The sequence below is a fragment of the Camarhynchus parvulus genome, chromosome 1, assembly GCF_901933205.1.
Source record: "Camarhynchus parvulus chromosome 1, STF_HiC, whole genome shotgun sequence".
NCBI classification, from domain to species: domain Eukaryota; kingdom Metazoa; phylum Chordata; class Aves; order Passeriformes; family Thraupidae; genus Camarhynchus; species Camarhynchus parvulus.
The window spans coordinates 39,772,310-39,787,102 of NC_044571.1; the positions used below are offsets into that span (position 1 = coordinate 39,772,310).

At 41.8% G+C, this 14,793-nt stretch overlaps 1 protein-coding gene across 1 annotated transcript in view; it reads right to left on the reverse strand.

Annotated features, from left to right (window-relative positions):
- The window catches only part of UBAC2 (UBA domain containing 2), an 87,908-nt gene extending 87,105 nt beyond the window's left edge, over nt 1-803 (reverse strand). Inside the window, exon 1 of the mRNA XM_030944378.1 lies at nt 681-803. Coding sequence (XP_030800238.1) covers nt 681-711 — 31 coding nt within the window. The 5' untranslated portion in view covers nt 712-803. The remainder of the gene's footprint in view (nt 1-680) is intronic.
- Between the last annotated feature and the right edge of the window lie 13,990 nt (nt 804-14,793).

Consider the following 14,793-nt stretch of genomic DNA (forward strand, 5'->3'; position numbering starts at 1 on the left):
CAGAGCCCTCCTGCCCTTCAGCAAACGGACAGACGGACACTCCCTCCCGTTTTGAAAGGAGCACGCAGTTAGTCAGCAAAGCGTTGACTTAGCATTTGTCCTCGCCTGCTCTTAGGACTGTGGTGCCCAAGTCCACACTGCAGCCAGGTCAGCTCCTCACTGCTGCTTCCGGACGCTGCAGAGTCTGTGTCCTGTAAAACAAGCTCGGAGCCAGCCCCACATACCTGCCTAGTCACTTCAGGTAGCACCGGGACACGAAATTATTTACAGGTGCTGTGCGTAAAAATACAGCTAAGCAGAGCCAGGGGCACGTTAGTCCTTACGTCTGCCTTATCAATAAACTGGTTTTAAAAAATAAGTTTAATTTCATACTTAGAAATGAGAGGTTGCTTGCGTTTTCTGATACGTATCTTGGCAGAGACATCTATATCGATGTATGCAAATACATACAAACACACAGAGAGACACAGACACACACGGACAGGCAGACACACACACACGCAGACACACAGACACATACACAGACACACCCGCGGCTCCTCCCGCCGTCACGTAGTTTAAAAGTCCAGCCAAGAGAGGACCGAAGCCAGCGGCTCCCCCGGGGCCGACGGCGGCAGCGCCGCCCGCGCTCCCACCCCTGGCCACCGCCCTCCCCGAACCGCGGCGGGGCCGGTACTCACAGAACCCGTTGGAGCCGGTGCTGGTGAACATGGCAGCGGCCCGGCCCGGCCCGGCCGGCGGGCGCGGCTGGCGGAGCCCCCGAGGTCGGGCAGCCCCTGAGGAGCCGCGGCGGGCCGGGGCCGGGGCCGGGGCTGGGGAGGGCTAAGGCGGCCGCGATGGGCCAAACGCCGCCGCCAGGCGACCGGGCGGCGCCCCCTGCCGGGCCCGCCGGGCGAGCGGGGCCGCGGGCGGCGCTTCGGTGTGCGTGTGTTATCTGTAATTACTCCTACATCCAGAAATGGGAATAACTTCTCTCCACTGAGGGTGGCGGAGCACTGGGACAGGCTGCCCAGGGAGGGCGTGGGGTCTCCCTCTCTGGACACTTTCAAAACCCACCTGGGCACCCGCTCCCGGTGACCTTGCCATGACTGGGGCGTTGGACTAATCGATCTCCAGAAGCCGCTTCCAGCCCGAACTACTCTGTGATTTCGTGGTTCAACACGATTTGAATTTTAAATTTGTAGGTGCCTTGAGGAAGCCTGACTCCTTACCTTGGGAAAACTCTGGCCCTCGAGGCTCACCCTGATTTGGGGAGTCCAGCAGGTAAATGTCTCTTTAGGAGCTGTGGGTGAGCTGTCATTGCAGCTAACGGAGACAGAGCCAACACAGGCAGCAGAGTTTGGAGAGCAGAGTTTGGGGAGCTTTTCAGGCAGCTGATGAAGGCGTCTGCTTTAGGATCCAATTAATTCCTCCCCAGGCTCTACCAAGGGACCACAATGAAGAGATTACCGCGAGCTCTAATGGCACATCAGACTCCAGCTCTCTAACAGCATGGTAAGCACCCAAAATGAGGTGAGCCAAATTCCGGTTTCATAGGAGATATGGTATCCTAAGGCTGAAACTATTAGGGCACCAAATGTCATTGACATGTTCAATGAAAACGTAGAACTCAGACTTTACTGAAATAAGTCATGCTAGGCATTTAAAAAGGTGACAGAGCTTTGCAGCACAAGGTGTGTGCACTTTGTGTCCGTGTGGTGATGGAACTGTGGGCCTCAAAGTCACATTTACCTTCCTGCAGTACAAGACTGAAAACAAATGCCACTCTGGAACTGCAAAATGTGACTTGTCAGCTAGGTAATAATTTTTAAGTAGGCAACCAATAGTAAGAAATTTTAGGTAAGTCATATATTTCTTATATTCCATAAATTTCATAATACACCATAAAAATGCATTTTAATATTTGCATTCAAATGCAACTATTAACTAGCACTCAGAAATGCTGAGTTCCTGGATCTTTGTAAACCTAATCTCTTAAACACTGCCAAGGGGACATAAAAAGACCTTCTGCTTTGGTTCACAAAGGCTTCAGCTAAGATCAGCATATCAGCATGTCATTTTAAAATGGCCAATTTCCAGCACTAACTTCAGATTTGTGTTGCTCACTTGTCCTCTCTGTACAAGGCCTGCATCAGGCAGGTGGGATTGGGACTCACAATCCGCTCACAGAGCAGGAGGTATGCCTAAACCAGCCAGGAGGAAGAGACAAAGAGATAGCACTTTGGAAATCCTGACTTATCCCAAGCTGAGGTTCTTTCCTCTGAAAAGAATCTAAATTGGATTCACAGCATGAAACCTATCCATACTTTGTGTCTTTGGCTACAGACAACCAGCTTACTCTTTTCTGCTAAAGCGCAGCTGGAAGAAATTATTTGCTACAGAAATTTTCCTTCTTTCTTTCAAATGCAAATGACTCTGGCTGCTGTATGCTACATATGCAAACTCAGTCTTGCCAGTGCACTGCTGAATGCCTGTAACCATACAAAAGCGACAGGCAACCCTCATTTCTAAGGAATGAAAGGTAAATAAGGAGGTGCAAAGCCTGCAAAGCTTGTAATAGCTCCAGCGTGAAAACTCTTTGGGAAAAGCTTGGGTATGTCCTGAAGCTTTAGGGCTCTAATGAGGTACTCATGGCTTAATTAATTACCATTTTGAACTTTTTTGACTAACCTCCACTTAAAGTAATTAAGCCTTTTTGTGGATCTGGCTTTACTATAGGTGAGGATAAAACCTGAAAACTTTTCCAGTATTGCCTGTGTAATAGGTTTAGGAATGTTGTTTCAGTGCTGAAGATAAAGCTGATAAAGCTTGCTTTTTTTTTTTCTTTTCACAGTCTCACAGAATCGAGTGACAGGCAATCATTATTTAGAATTTTACAGTCCTAAGAGCCAAGACCTAGTATTTTTCTGTTTTATAGGCTCTGTTTTGAAGATTTCCCTAGATTGATGTCCTGCAAGGTAATCATATTAGAGGGATTCTCCTCTGCAACGTCAGGCGCTAGAATTGGATTCACGTCATAATCACTGAACATACTAGAGACTTAGGCATGTATTCCACTCGATGAGGATGCATTTGGGAAATGTTTAAGGGCCATTTTGAAAGCAGTTCTGTGGACTTGTTATCATTGACAGGTACAGCGAATCTGGATGAGTAGCAATAGCTGGAAAGCTTCTCCCAACAGCAAACCAAAACCCTTGCAGATTTGTCAATACTGCTGGAATACAGGCAGCTGGCTCTCAATCCATTTGCTGCTATCTTATAAATGTCTACAAATACATTACAGAGTCTGTGAAACCCCTGATGTTTTAATCCCTCTTTTTTTAATTATTATGTCAATATTTCTGAGATTACAGCAGATGAGATCCACTATGTATTTTTGAGGAAACTTCACACCCCTTGCTAATAATTACAGTTTCACATACTGATTGAATAGTAGAGGAAATGTAGCTTTTGCCCTCAAATAGAGTGCCAGGCAGAGAGGTATTTTTATCACAACACCATCGCTGTCAACTGGTAGCGTGTCATAAGAATCAAGCAAATTATTTGCATTATTGAAGTACACAGTGTTGACTACTTTGGAGTTAAATTAAATCATCAGTCCTCATGCTTGCCTTGGAACATATCCCAGAATAGGAAGGCTAGCACTTATCTACTAATCTACTCAGAACAAGCTTAGAAGGCTTTGACACTGCTCAAATGTCAGCTTGAATATCTCCCATTTGTTTATTACATCTAGTTAGTGGGGTCAATGTGGTATGGTCAAAAGAAAGTTATTTAAATTTCCTGCTCAAAAGAAAATCCCAGGAGACTGGAATTTAGATTTCTAACTATTTTCTAACATGATTAGATTGCTTTCTTCTCTGAACTTGCGATGTTTCTGAAGCAATTCTTAATTACTAATCAATCTCCAACAGTTAGATGCTCCTCTGGCATATAGAATGAAGGACAGCAGCAGAGTAAAACAGGATGGAAATGTAACACCTTCCATAGGAATTTTCTGACTAAACTCAATGCAGGTTAATGATTCTGCAGGTTAATTGCAAATGTTCTCTGTCTCTTTGACTTCTAGGGTTTTCATGGCATTCATAATAGCTCTGGCAGTTATTAAAATTACCTGGAATATTAACAGATACATAGATGGGTTAATGCTAAATTTAATTATTTCAGTAAATTCTCCCTACAGTTTCTAACCTTTGTATTCAGCTACAGAAGATGTTAAGGAAAACAGCCGTGCAACACACATGTCCTGCAGAGGAAAATTCAGCAGCAGTGCAGCTTGCTGATAGCAGCTTGCATAGGAACAGGCGGAAGGACAGAAGGCAGAAACTCACTCTGCTGAAATCAGACTGATTTAACCTGTACCTTTCCAAAATTAGTGAATTTCTCTCACTCCTTCAGAAGTGAGCAAGACTTTATACTGCAGCAGACCTCCTGTCCTTTTAAAGTCTAGTGTGATCGTTTTATTACATAGTTTTGGGGGTTTTTACTGGAGCTAGAAGATACAGAATGTTTTCTAGCTCAGTTCTTTCCATGTAGAGCTGGTGTATAGTTAAGAAGGAGCAATGGAGTGGCTGAAGGAGTATTGGGCTTTGTTTGTTATTTTTGCAATTGATTTTGCATCACACTATAATAAAAAATTTAGAATACTCAAATATGTTCCATTAGTTAAGGTGCTAAACTTAAAATGCCATGTTAAACCTGAATGCAAAAGTTAAAACGCCATGTTAAACCTGAATACCATGTCAGTGCCTGGTAACATGAACATGGGCAGCTATTGCTTCAGTAACTCAAACCCATCACTGTCTTGTTTTTCAGCTGGACCTCCTGAATAGAAGGCAATGACAGTGCAGTAACAGTTTAAGGTGCTGGCTTATCTGGACCTGAGCCACATGCACTTTTACACTGCAGGTCTTAACCATCACTTCCCTTTTAACCATCACTTCCCTTTTAACCATCGGTCATGCGATCCCAAGCACTGGCACCAAATGCACTCAGATTTTGGCATCTCTGTGTTCAAGGTGCAGCACCGAGCACTTGATCAGCAGCTTGGTCTCTAAGTACTCATAAAACACTGCCTAAATGTACTTAATTCCGTGTCACATTTATTTTCAATAAATTTATTTCAATAAAGGTTGAGATCCTGTGAAAAACAAGAACATATGGCAGGCATAACCAGGAACAAGATCCTAATACAAACATATTGGGAAAGTAAGGTTGAGATAGAGTATTAAAAACTCAGATTAAAATCAACAATTAAGAAGCATCAGAATCAATCTGCCTATGCTCATGTTTTATTTCACTTAGATGAGACTTCTTGTGAGAATTAAAAATGCACTGGTCTGTCTGCCCTTGTTTAAACAGCTGTCACTGCATTTTAGATCACTCATTTGAAGACCATTAATTTACTGCAAAGTAAATTGTGAAACATAGTAAGCATTAGCAAAATGATAATGTTTAAGCATAGTGCTCAGAAGACCCAATTAAGGAATCCATTAGGAGGGCAAATAATTATGTATAGCATTGCATAACACGATGTACTTTGCATATCTGTGTTCTCTGATGCATACAAGAGATCAAGCACTAGTCATCTATTTCAGACTGAATTTATGTCAAAGAGTACCTTTGAGATCTGGAGCATATGCTAAATTACCCAAGATAACTATCAGTGATACCAAAAACACTAGAGCCTTTAAGATGCAGAAAATTATTTGCATAGTTCCACACAGGTACGACTGTGCTGAAATTGCTTATTCTGAAAATCAGATGTTAGAAGATATTTATAAAGTTTTTAAAGGCCTTCCTTATCTCTGAGAGCTACCCATATTTCTCTACTTCTCAGATATCCTCCTCCTCTTGCCTCACATCCATATTGTAATGCTATCTGTGTATCTCCACACAGTGCAAAGATTATTAATCACCTGTGTTTACACTTGGAGGCAAATCTGTGTTTAAGGGAATACCTGATGAGCCACATCATGATGTTATCAGGCCTGTAGCATTACACTGCTAAGAGATTAAAAGAACTAATAAAGCTTTAAGCAGTTCTCATTATCTCATTTGTATTTGAGTTCAATTTGAACGTGAAGGAATAGTCTTGTCTTTTTTTTCACCTAATTACTGAAATCAGAAGAAGTTTGTGTTCATATAATTTTATTGAAATACAATGATCTCTCAGAAGACCTTGCAAAAGAATAAAGGATGTTCATTCCAGAAATATACTTGCACAGTATTTGCAATAGAAATAGGTACACCTACAGGAAATAAGCATTCCCAGGTTTTCTTTTCTCCTCCATAAATGTTGGTAATGGCAAAGTTAGTTGTCAAAAAGCTTTAGCATACAAAAGTGTAAAATTTTGCCCAGCTGTGTCCTTTAAATCACCATCAGAAAACCAAACTGCTTTTCATTATCAGAAAGAGGAACTACTGTAAAAACAATCAGTGTATTCATAAATAATGTTTAGGTATAGTAGGGCTATTAAAATCACAGAAAATACAGTTTATTGCAATTCTTGATTCTTTGCTATACTCTTTCCAGTATGGATCATTATCTGTTTGCTGCTACAGACATTTTAATGTTAGGTACATTTCTAAAACTGAAGATTGAATCTAGTCAGAGACTGAAATATAAAACTCACTAAATGCAAAAATTTGCATTCTTACTGCATAATTGCCTTCTCTGCACATAGGAAGCATTTCTTGCTTTACTTGCTAAACACAATTTAATATACTTAATACATTTCTAAAATACCTAGAGCACTTTATAAGTTGGGGTACTATAAAAATCTCTGGCTGTGGGGCTAGTTGTAGTAGAAATCCCCACAGTGGCAAAGAAATCTTTCCTGGCATGATGACTCACTCAGCTGCCATTCTGGGCTCTTCCTCAGCTCACCCAGGAGGTGGGACAGTGTCACTCTCCGGTCAGCTGGCACCACAGTGAGAGCAGTTTGCCACTGAGCTCCCAGGACAGACTTGACTGGGGTGTTGAAGCAGAGAAACAATTCGTGTCACCACAATTTTCAAAGTAAACCCCAAAATTCCTGGGTGATGAAGCTTCCAGGGGATCTTCCCAGATGGCCTTCAGCCTGGACACACCAGCCTGGGCTGCCCTCACTGCTCTTGGGTGGCCCCTCTAAGCAAATGCAGCTGCACTGAGGAAAAATGAAACAGCAATTGGGAATTCATTGCAAGAGGAGGAACTGGAAGGCCCTATTTGAGGAGTATTTTCCTTTAGTATTTTAATATTTTCTATTTTACATGTGCTGGAGCTCTTGCCACAGACTCCTCTGGGAGCACAGGCAGTGTTGGGTAGCTGGGTAGCTGGAGCCCAGACCTGTCCTCCTGGCTCATATATTGATCTGGCAGTTGTGCTAAAGGTTGAGGCCATTTTTGGCCCTTAAGAAATAGTAATGAAATACTAAATCTGCTCATAGTAAAGGTCAAATTTATTGCTTTGTTCCTACTGTAAACTAAGCTAGCAAACTTTTCAAGTGGGAGAAAAATAAACCAGCAAAGTCAATACACTTCTTTGTACCAGGCACGCATTCACTGCAGTATTTGTTCCTTAGATATGTATTTGTTCTCTGAGTATTCATACTAGTAACTATATATTTTCCACATAAGCCATATAACACAGGTGACAAGAAAGGGTTAGTACACATACTTCATGAGTACTGGATGGGACGCTGCTGTTGATTAATTTTGTATTGTAATTTTGTATGCTGTTGTATCATTTTGTATGCAAATGTAAATTCTGAAGAAAGTTTTCTCAGCCATTCTCCTATGGTTTAGATTCCAGATTTCATGGCCATTAGTCCTCCCACAACAGCATGGTTGAGGTCTTAATGAAAAATGATTTGACCTTATTGTGCAGTCAATATGAGTAAGAGCTGATATGTTTGTGTATACAGGAGAAGCAGCTTTTCAACTGAATTCAGCATCAATTATTTCGCTGGTGACATGTACATTTGGGGGCAAAAATTAACCATTTGTATCCTGGGCTGCCTCACACAAGCCCCAGAAATTTTGCTTGCTTGTAACTTAATTGCTTTCTTCTGAAGGTCGTTGTATTGACAGACACCATGCCCAGGAAAAGCACCAATTTGGGATTTAAGTATCTGCATTTGATGCAGCACTTGAGATGCGTCAGTACATTTTGCTGTAAAACAGGAAAGAAAAAAAAAATGCAACAAAAAAAGAGCATGTCAGCCCCAGGTGATTTATGGCCTGATTCACAGTGCCCTGAATTCATCAGCCAGAAGCCTGCTATGTTTTCAGCAGACTTTGGCTCAGATGGGTGCACTTTAAACTTCCAAACCGCAGACAGTGCAGCAGCAAGCTGGGGCAGATGGAAAGTGGCCGTCACAGGCGGGATGATTCAGGGAGCAGATGGGCTCTGCCGCGCTCCGCCTTCCTTCTGAGAGGGGAGCGGCAGGACACGGAGCTGACATCCACTGGGAGGCCGCCTTTGCTCCACATGGATGGCCATGGCATGAATGGAGATACTGAGGCCAGAACAAAAAGAGAGAGGAAGGGAGCGGTCCGAGAGGAAGGCTGGGTGGAATGTGCGGAATTAGCACAGGGTGGAGCAAGAGACAGGAGAAAAAACCAGAGGCACACTTGGGGTTATGCAATTTGGCAGGTCTTAACCCCTGGCACAGGCGGAGGAGGAATCCATAAAAAGCTCCGAGGAGGAGAAGTGGTAGGGGGGATTGACAGGAAAGGTAACACCAATAGCATGGAGCCCGTGGTCTGTGCAGGGTGGCATGATGACTTAAAAAAAGAGAAAGAAAAGATGAAAAAGAAAATAAGATAAAGGAAAATACTAAAAGCAACATTACTGAATTATGTTGAAGAACTCTGGTTGCTTTGTATGTGGTATCCACTGTGTCTCCTTCTTTTCTGTGAGTTCATGCAACAAAAGTGTTTTCTGAGCTGCACTAACTAGGGCGTTCTGTATCCTGAGTAACTTCATATTCCACACGAGGTACAAAAGAAGTGCAAAAAGTGTCTTTCCTGTGTAAAATGCAAATATTATGGGACCTTGTGAGTGTGGATGTAGGCAACACCCAGCAAAACCCTCCAAACAATGTGCAGGTAAGTAACTTTTCTTGGAAGTACTTGCCAATAAATGTTTAGTGTACATGCACACAGAACTACAGTAGACACAATCCATAATCTGTGAGCCAAAGGAGGTGCTGGGAGGCTGCTAAAGCAATCAGGATACTTCTCCAGCAAAAAACCCTACTGTTTTGTCTACTGTTGGTACTTTTGTCATAGAAAACACTTCAATGAAAACCCGGGCTGATCAGTGACTATGTCATAGTAATGGCACATGCTAAAAAGCTCTATCAGCAGCTTCAGCCTATGAGAATGAACCCTTCCCTGATATGAGCAGAAAATGGGAAAAGATCTCATTGTGGTATGTTAGAAAAAAACTCCTAATATAATTTAAAACTCGATTTTATAGACTTTGAACTGAAATTTGATAACTCGCTGGTGTTTGATTACTACTAGCACTCTTAAGGAAGTTTCAAGGTTCTTTGCAAGTAAGAGGCAAATACTTTCTAAATCCAGGGAGCATGAAACTTGGCTTCTCCCTTCTCTCAAAGAAGCACAAGGAAGAAAATCAGTAAGTGGATCACTTAATTCAAGTGACATTGTGCAACCAGCTATGGGAAGAATGTGGGGTGGGGCCTGAGAAACACCATTGACGTGGAAAATTAGAAAAGGTGTGTGTGTCTTTCATCACATATTAGATTTCTTCATTTTGTCTTGCTAATATAGTACCAACAAAGATGATCTTCTCAGACATAGCCGTAATTAAAAAGACATTGGCCTGGATTCAAGATAAGACTGTTTCAGACTTTGAGAACAGAACTGAGATCCAAAGGGGTAGTAGATTAGTCACTGCAGAATTAAGAACTTCAAGGATTTAATTAGACTGTGGAGAAAAAAATCATATAGACTTTCACAGTGGGTAGAGGTAAAGGTGGAGTATTTTCTCTTTTCTGGGTTGTCACATTTAAGAGATAAGCTAAATTCATGAAGAAAAACCCGGACAACCTTGCCAAAATCCAGGTTGTAATATTGTCTTGGCTAAACCACAGCTTTTGTGGCCCCTGTGTCAGCACCTGGGCTGGCTTTCCCACAGATCTGAGGAATGAAAGAGAATTTAATAGATTTACAAATAATAATTTAACCAAGCAAAAAAAAAAAGTAAGTATGTTTAAAAGGAACTCTAGATTTTGGCCTATTTGAGAAGATGATTAAACAACAGATGTTCCTGTCTCCTACAAAGCTTTATTGACCAATAACCCTGCCCCCTTAAATCACAGTGTACAAAATGAGTGTCTTGATTTTTATTCACAGTATGATAACAAAATGGAGTAGTCTGACTGATAAAGCACTTCTAGGCCTAGGAATCTTTGCCAAGAGCTTTCATAATCAAACTGTCTTCAGACCCAACAGGGATTATTTAATCTCTTTCCTGCTGTGACAGTTCTCATAATTTGACTAATTGGTTCTGCATATTCCCACTGCCCAAACATGAGGGAGCAGGCTGCTACTATGGCTCTGTCACAGTTTCTTTGCACAGGTACCTGGTCTTTCAATCAGCTGTGCTGCTCTATGGCAACAGGCAACCCTCATTAAACTGTGTGGGCTCGAAAGAATGAAAATAGAGGTGTGACCTCAGATGCTTATACCACTTTAGACACACAAATTTATGGGGCAGGATGGGATCCACCCAAGGGCACCAAGGGACTTGGTGGAACTTGTCACCAAGCCATTTTCCACCATTTACCAGCAGCCCTGGCTCACTGGTTAACTGGAAGTCAGCAAATGGGATGCCCTAATTACTAAATGTAACACCCATCTGCAAGAAGGGCTGGAAGCAGGATCTGGGGAGCTACAGGCCTGACCTCAGTGCTGGGGAAGGTCATGGAACAGTTCATCCTGAGTGCCGTCATGGGCTGTTACATAATTCATATTACTGTTCTCCCTTGGAACCCTGCAGCAAGTTGTTACAGTCTTTCTGGTGATGGCTGCCAGCACCACAGCACAACTGGTAGAACAAACATGCAGGTTGGCTATTAGGAATATTTTCTCCACAGAAAGGGTTGTCAAGCATCGGAAGAGGCTACCCAGGGAAGTGGTTGAGTCACCATCCCTGGAGGTATTTAAAAGACAGGTAGATGTGGCACTTAGGGATGTGGTTTAGCGGTGGACTTGGCAGTGCTGGGTTAATGATTGGACTCAAGGATGTAAGAGCTTTTCTTCAACCTGAACCATTTATGATTCCATGATTCCATGATTCCATGATTCCATGATTCTATGATTCTATGATTCTATGCTCTATGACTTAAGTGCCAGGGGCCAAATGCCTCATCCACTCTCCTCCCATGTCAAGTGACTTTTTTTGAAGACTTTCTGTGTGGAAACTCTTGTGCAATAGCTATGAGACATAATTAGAGTTTAATTATTATTTAATATCTGCCCTCTGCATAGACTTTCCTATTTTACAAGAAAAGCTGTCTTGATTGAGGTTCAGCATAATCTAACACAGAATAGCTTTTGCACACAAAACACCAGCCAGAGACTCAGTACTATCACTTAATGCACAGAATCTTTCTAGCACTTGTTGTTTCAGGCTTTTCCTTCATGTAAACACATTTAAAGAATTTTTGGTAACTTGTGCTCACCAACCAAGAAGATGCTGGGAACAAGGCAGTGGTGGTAAAGAGGCTGCTCTCCAGCCCAAGTTTACAAGTGGAAATCAAATGTGGGGCTAAAATGCTCACTCACCCAGCCCACCATGACTTCCATTAATACCACCTCCAAGAGAAGCATCACCCTGCACAGGAATCAAATGTTGTGGTGCTGTCCTGCTCGGCTATTTCATGTCTTACACCACATGATCCATGAATATAGTACTCAGATGGGGTTATTTCTGCATCCTGGGTCAACATCTTGAATGGTTATATGAGAATTTCTCCTTGTCTGTTAGCCCCTTGACTAGGTTATGTGCTGATTATAGTTTCTTCCTTTTCAGTTTTGGCTGTCCCTTGTGTAGACAAGTACTCAAAAATTATGCAAAGGTAAAGGTTTGATTCTCCTCTCATGTTAATTTCACTTTAGATTTTGTTTTGATACGTGTGTGCATGTATATATGTGTATATATATATATATATATATATATATATATACATATATTTTACTCATCACAGCTTACAGCCCTGAAGCATAGAAATATTTGTTTGGAGGACATGTGCAAACAAGCTGGTAGCAGCATGTGTTTCAGTACTGCCTTTGCCATTCTGCCTCAGTACTGCAGGCACTGCAAAATAGAAAAGCAGCCCAGATGCATTGCAGCATCCCTTTATTATGAGATTTAGTACCTTCTGTGATCTTCTTTTATGTGAAATCCAGATATTTTTAGAGAATTCATGCTTTTATGTTTCCAAAGGAGAGGCTTTTGAGGCCTTGACATTGCAAAGAAAGATTTGAAAAATGTGATTCAAGTTTGGCCCAGAGATTCAGAAAGAAAACACCAAAGCTAATAAAAGGCACTTTATTATCTCTGGAGGCTTACTCATGTGTTTTGGAAAATGCAATTAGCAGTATTTTGTAGTGTCACCTCCGCCCTACTTCACCAATGCAAACAATTGTACCAAAAATAATAATTATAGAGCATTACTACTCTTATTTTGGAAAAGTAGCAATGTTCTCTCACTCAGACCAGTTATGCAAAGGATAGAGCAAAGATTCTGTTTTGTTCTCTTGAAATTCTTGGGCAAACTGATAGTGATGTTAAAACACAGCTAACTGACACAGCTCTTCTTTGGGGACATCAGAAGGAGTCAGAAGCAGCAGACCAGAAAATTATTAATTATAATAAATTAATTGTGGCTGTGTACATTAAAAATAGCCTGTGTACACAGAAACTCTGTGCTCAGATTTTATGTTCACTTCTCTAGGTATTCTGGGCATATCATCTTGCCATTGTCTTGGTGTGCACATCTGACATCCTGCTTTCTGCGTGCCCCTTCTTAAATGGAGACAAAGAGGCAAGAACTCTTCAGAAACAATGAAGGTGCCCATAGGGGCTGTTCACTTACGAGCTGAACTCAAGGATCCTTCTGGATGCTTTCCAACTTAGAATATTCTATAATTCTGTGAAGCAATTCAGTTTGGATAAAATGTCAAAAGGATGAGATACTTTTAAAATAAACCCACCAGCCTCACAGGACAAAATACTTCATGGCTGGAACAGAGAGCAGAATTGTTCAGTGACATGGAAAATGAAACAAAACAACAAATCTAATGAAATTGGCCAATAATTTCTTTAATATGTAGGCAAGATTTCTTTCAAAGCAGCTGTTCTCTCCCCACCTGTGAAAATTAATTTCAGAGTTGAAAGTGTCATATATTTGATGTAGATCATTAGATGGATTTAAAAAAAATTAGCTCCATCCATTCATTGCCTTAAACAAAAATCACTTTGTTGCAGTTGGGGATTTGCCCTCTCACTCCTCCAAAACTGAGAAAAGATACAGCTTCCTCTTATCACTTTATACAAAAATCATCTCACTTACAAAGTGTGTGAGTTTTTTTAACTGTGTTAAAGTTCATTTTGTTTAGGCATGCAAATCTCTTTCCTGAACACAAACAATATGTGCAGCTATAATTTTCCTTGCAACTAATTCACCCTCAGAGTTGTGGGTGATTAAGTGCCTTTACCACATTTGATTGGCAGAGAAATAAGCACTTTCAATATATTGTAATTGGGCTTTGGGTTTTTTTTTTTTGGTCTAGCCTTGTTAAAAGCTTAGTTACCTCTCTTGGAACTGACTTCATGAACACACTAACTAAATACTTCTCCAAGTTGTTTTGTGAAGCACAGCTAATTAATGCAGTGAAGTACAATTGAGTTAAGTAGGAGAATCACAGCTCATAAATAAAGATAAGAAAACTGTAAGAGGTATGACTGATATGCATGTAATTACCTGCTTGGGAGGCAGCCTGATCTGGAAGAACCTGAAGAGATTTGGGAGGCAGGAAATCCTGTCTCATCATCCTCATTCCACCCATGACTTGTGCTGCCACAGGCAAGTTGCTCTGCCTCTCCCTCCCCACATGGTTGTCACTCAGTGACAGTCACGCAAGGATTTATTAATGAAATAAACAAAGCAGCTGAAACCCTCTAAGTGGGATTTTGATATTTGTGAATACAAGAATCATAGAATAGTTTGGGTTGGAAGTGACCTTAAAAATCATCAAGTTCCAATCCGCTGACAAGAGCAGGGATACCTTTTGCTAGACCAGGTTGCTCGGAGTCCCATCCAGTCTGACCTTGAATACTCCCAGGAACAGGGTATCCACAATGTCTCCGGGCAACCTGTTCCAGTGCCTTATCAGCCTCAGAAAGAAGAATTTCATTCTCAAATCTACCCTCCTCTTCCAGTTTAAAGCCATTCACCTTTGTCCTATAACTACAGGCCCTTGTAAGAAGACCCTCTCCAGCTCTCTTGTACCCCCTTTTGAGTACTGGAAGGCCACTACCTGGTCTCCCCAGAGACTTTTGTCCTCCAGGCTGAGCAGCCCCAACTCTGTCAGCCTGTCTTCATAGAAGAGATGCTCCAGCCATTTGATTGCATTTGTAGTACTCCTCTGTCCTTGCTCCAACACCCTTCTTACCTTGGAGACCCAGATCTGGATGCAGCATTCCAGCTGGGATCTGACCAGAGCAGAGCAGACGGGCAGCATCACCATCCCTCCTGCTGGCCATGCTGCTTC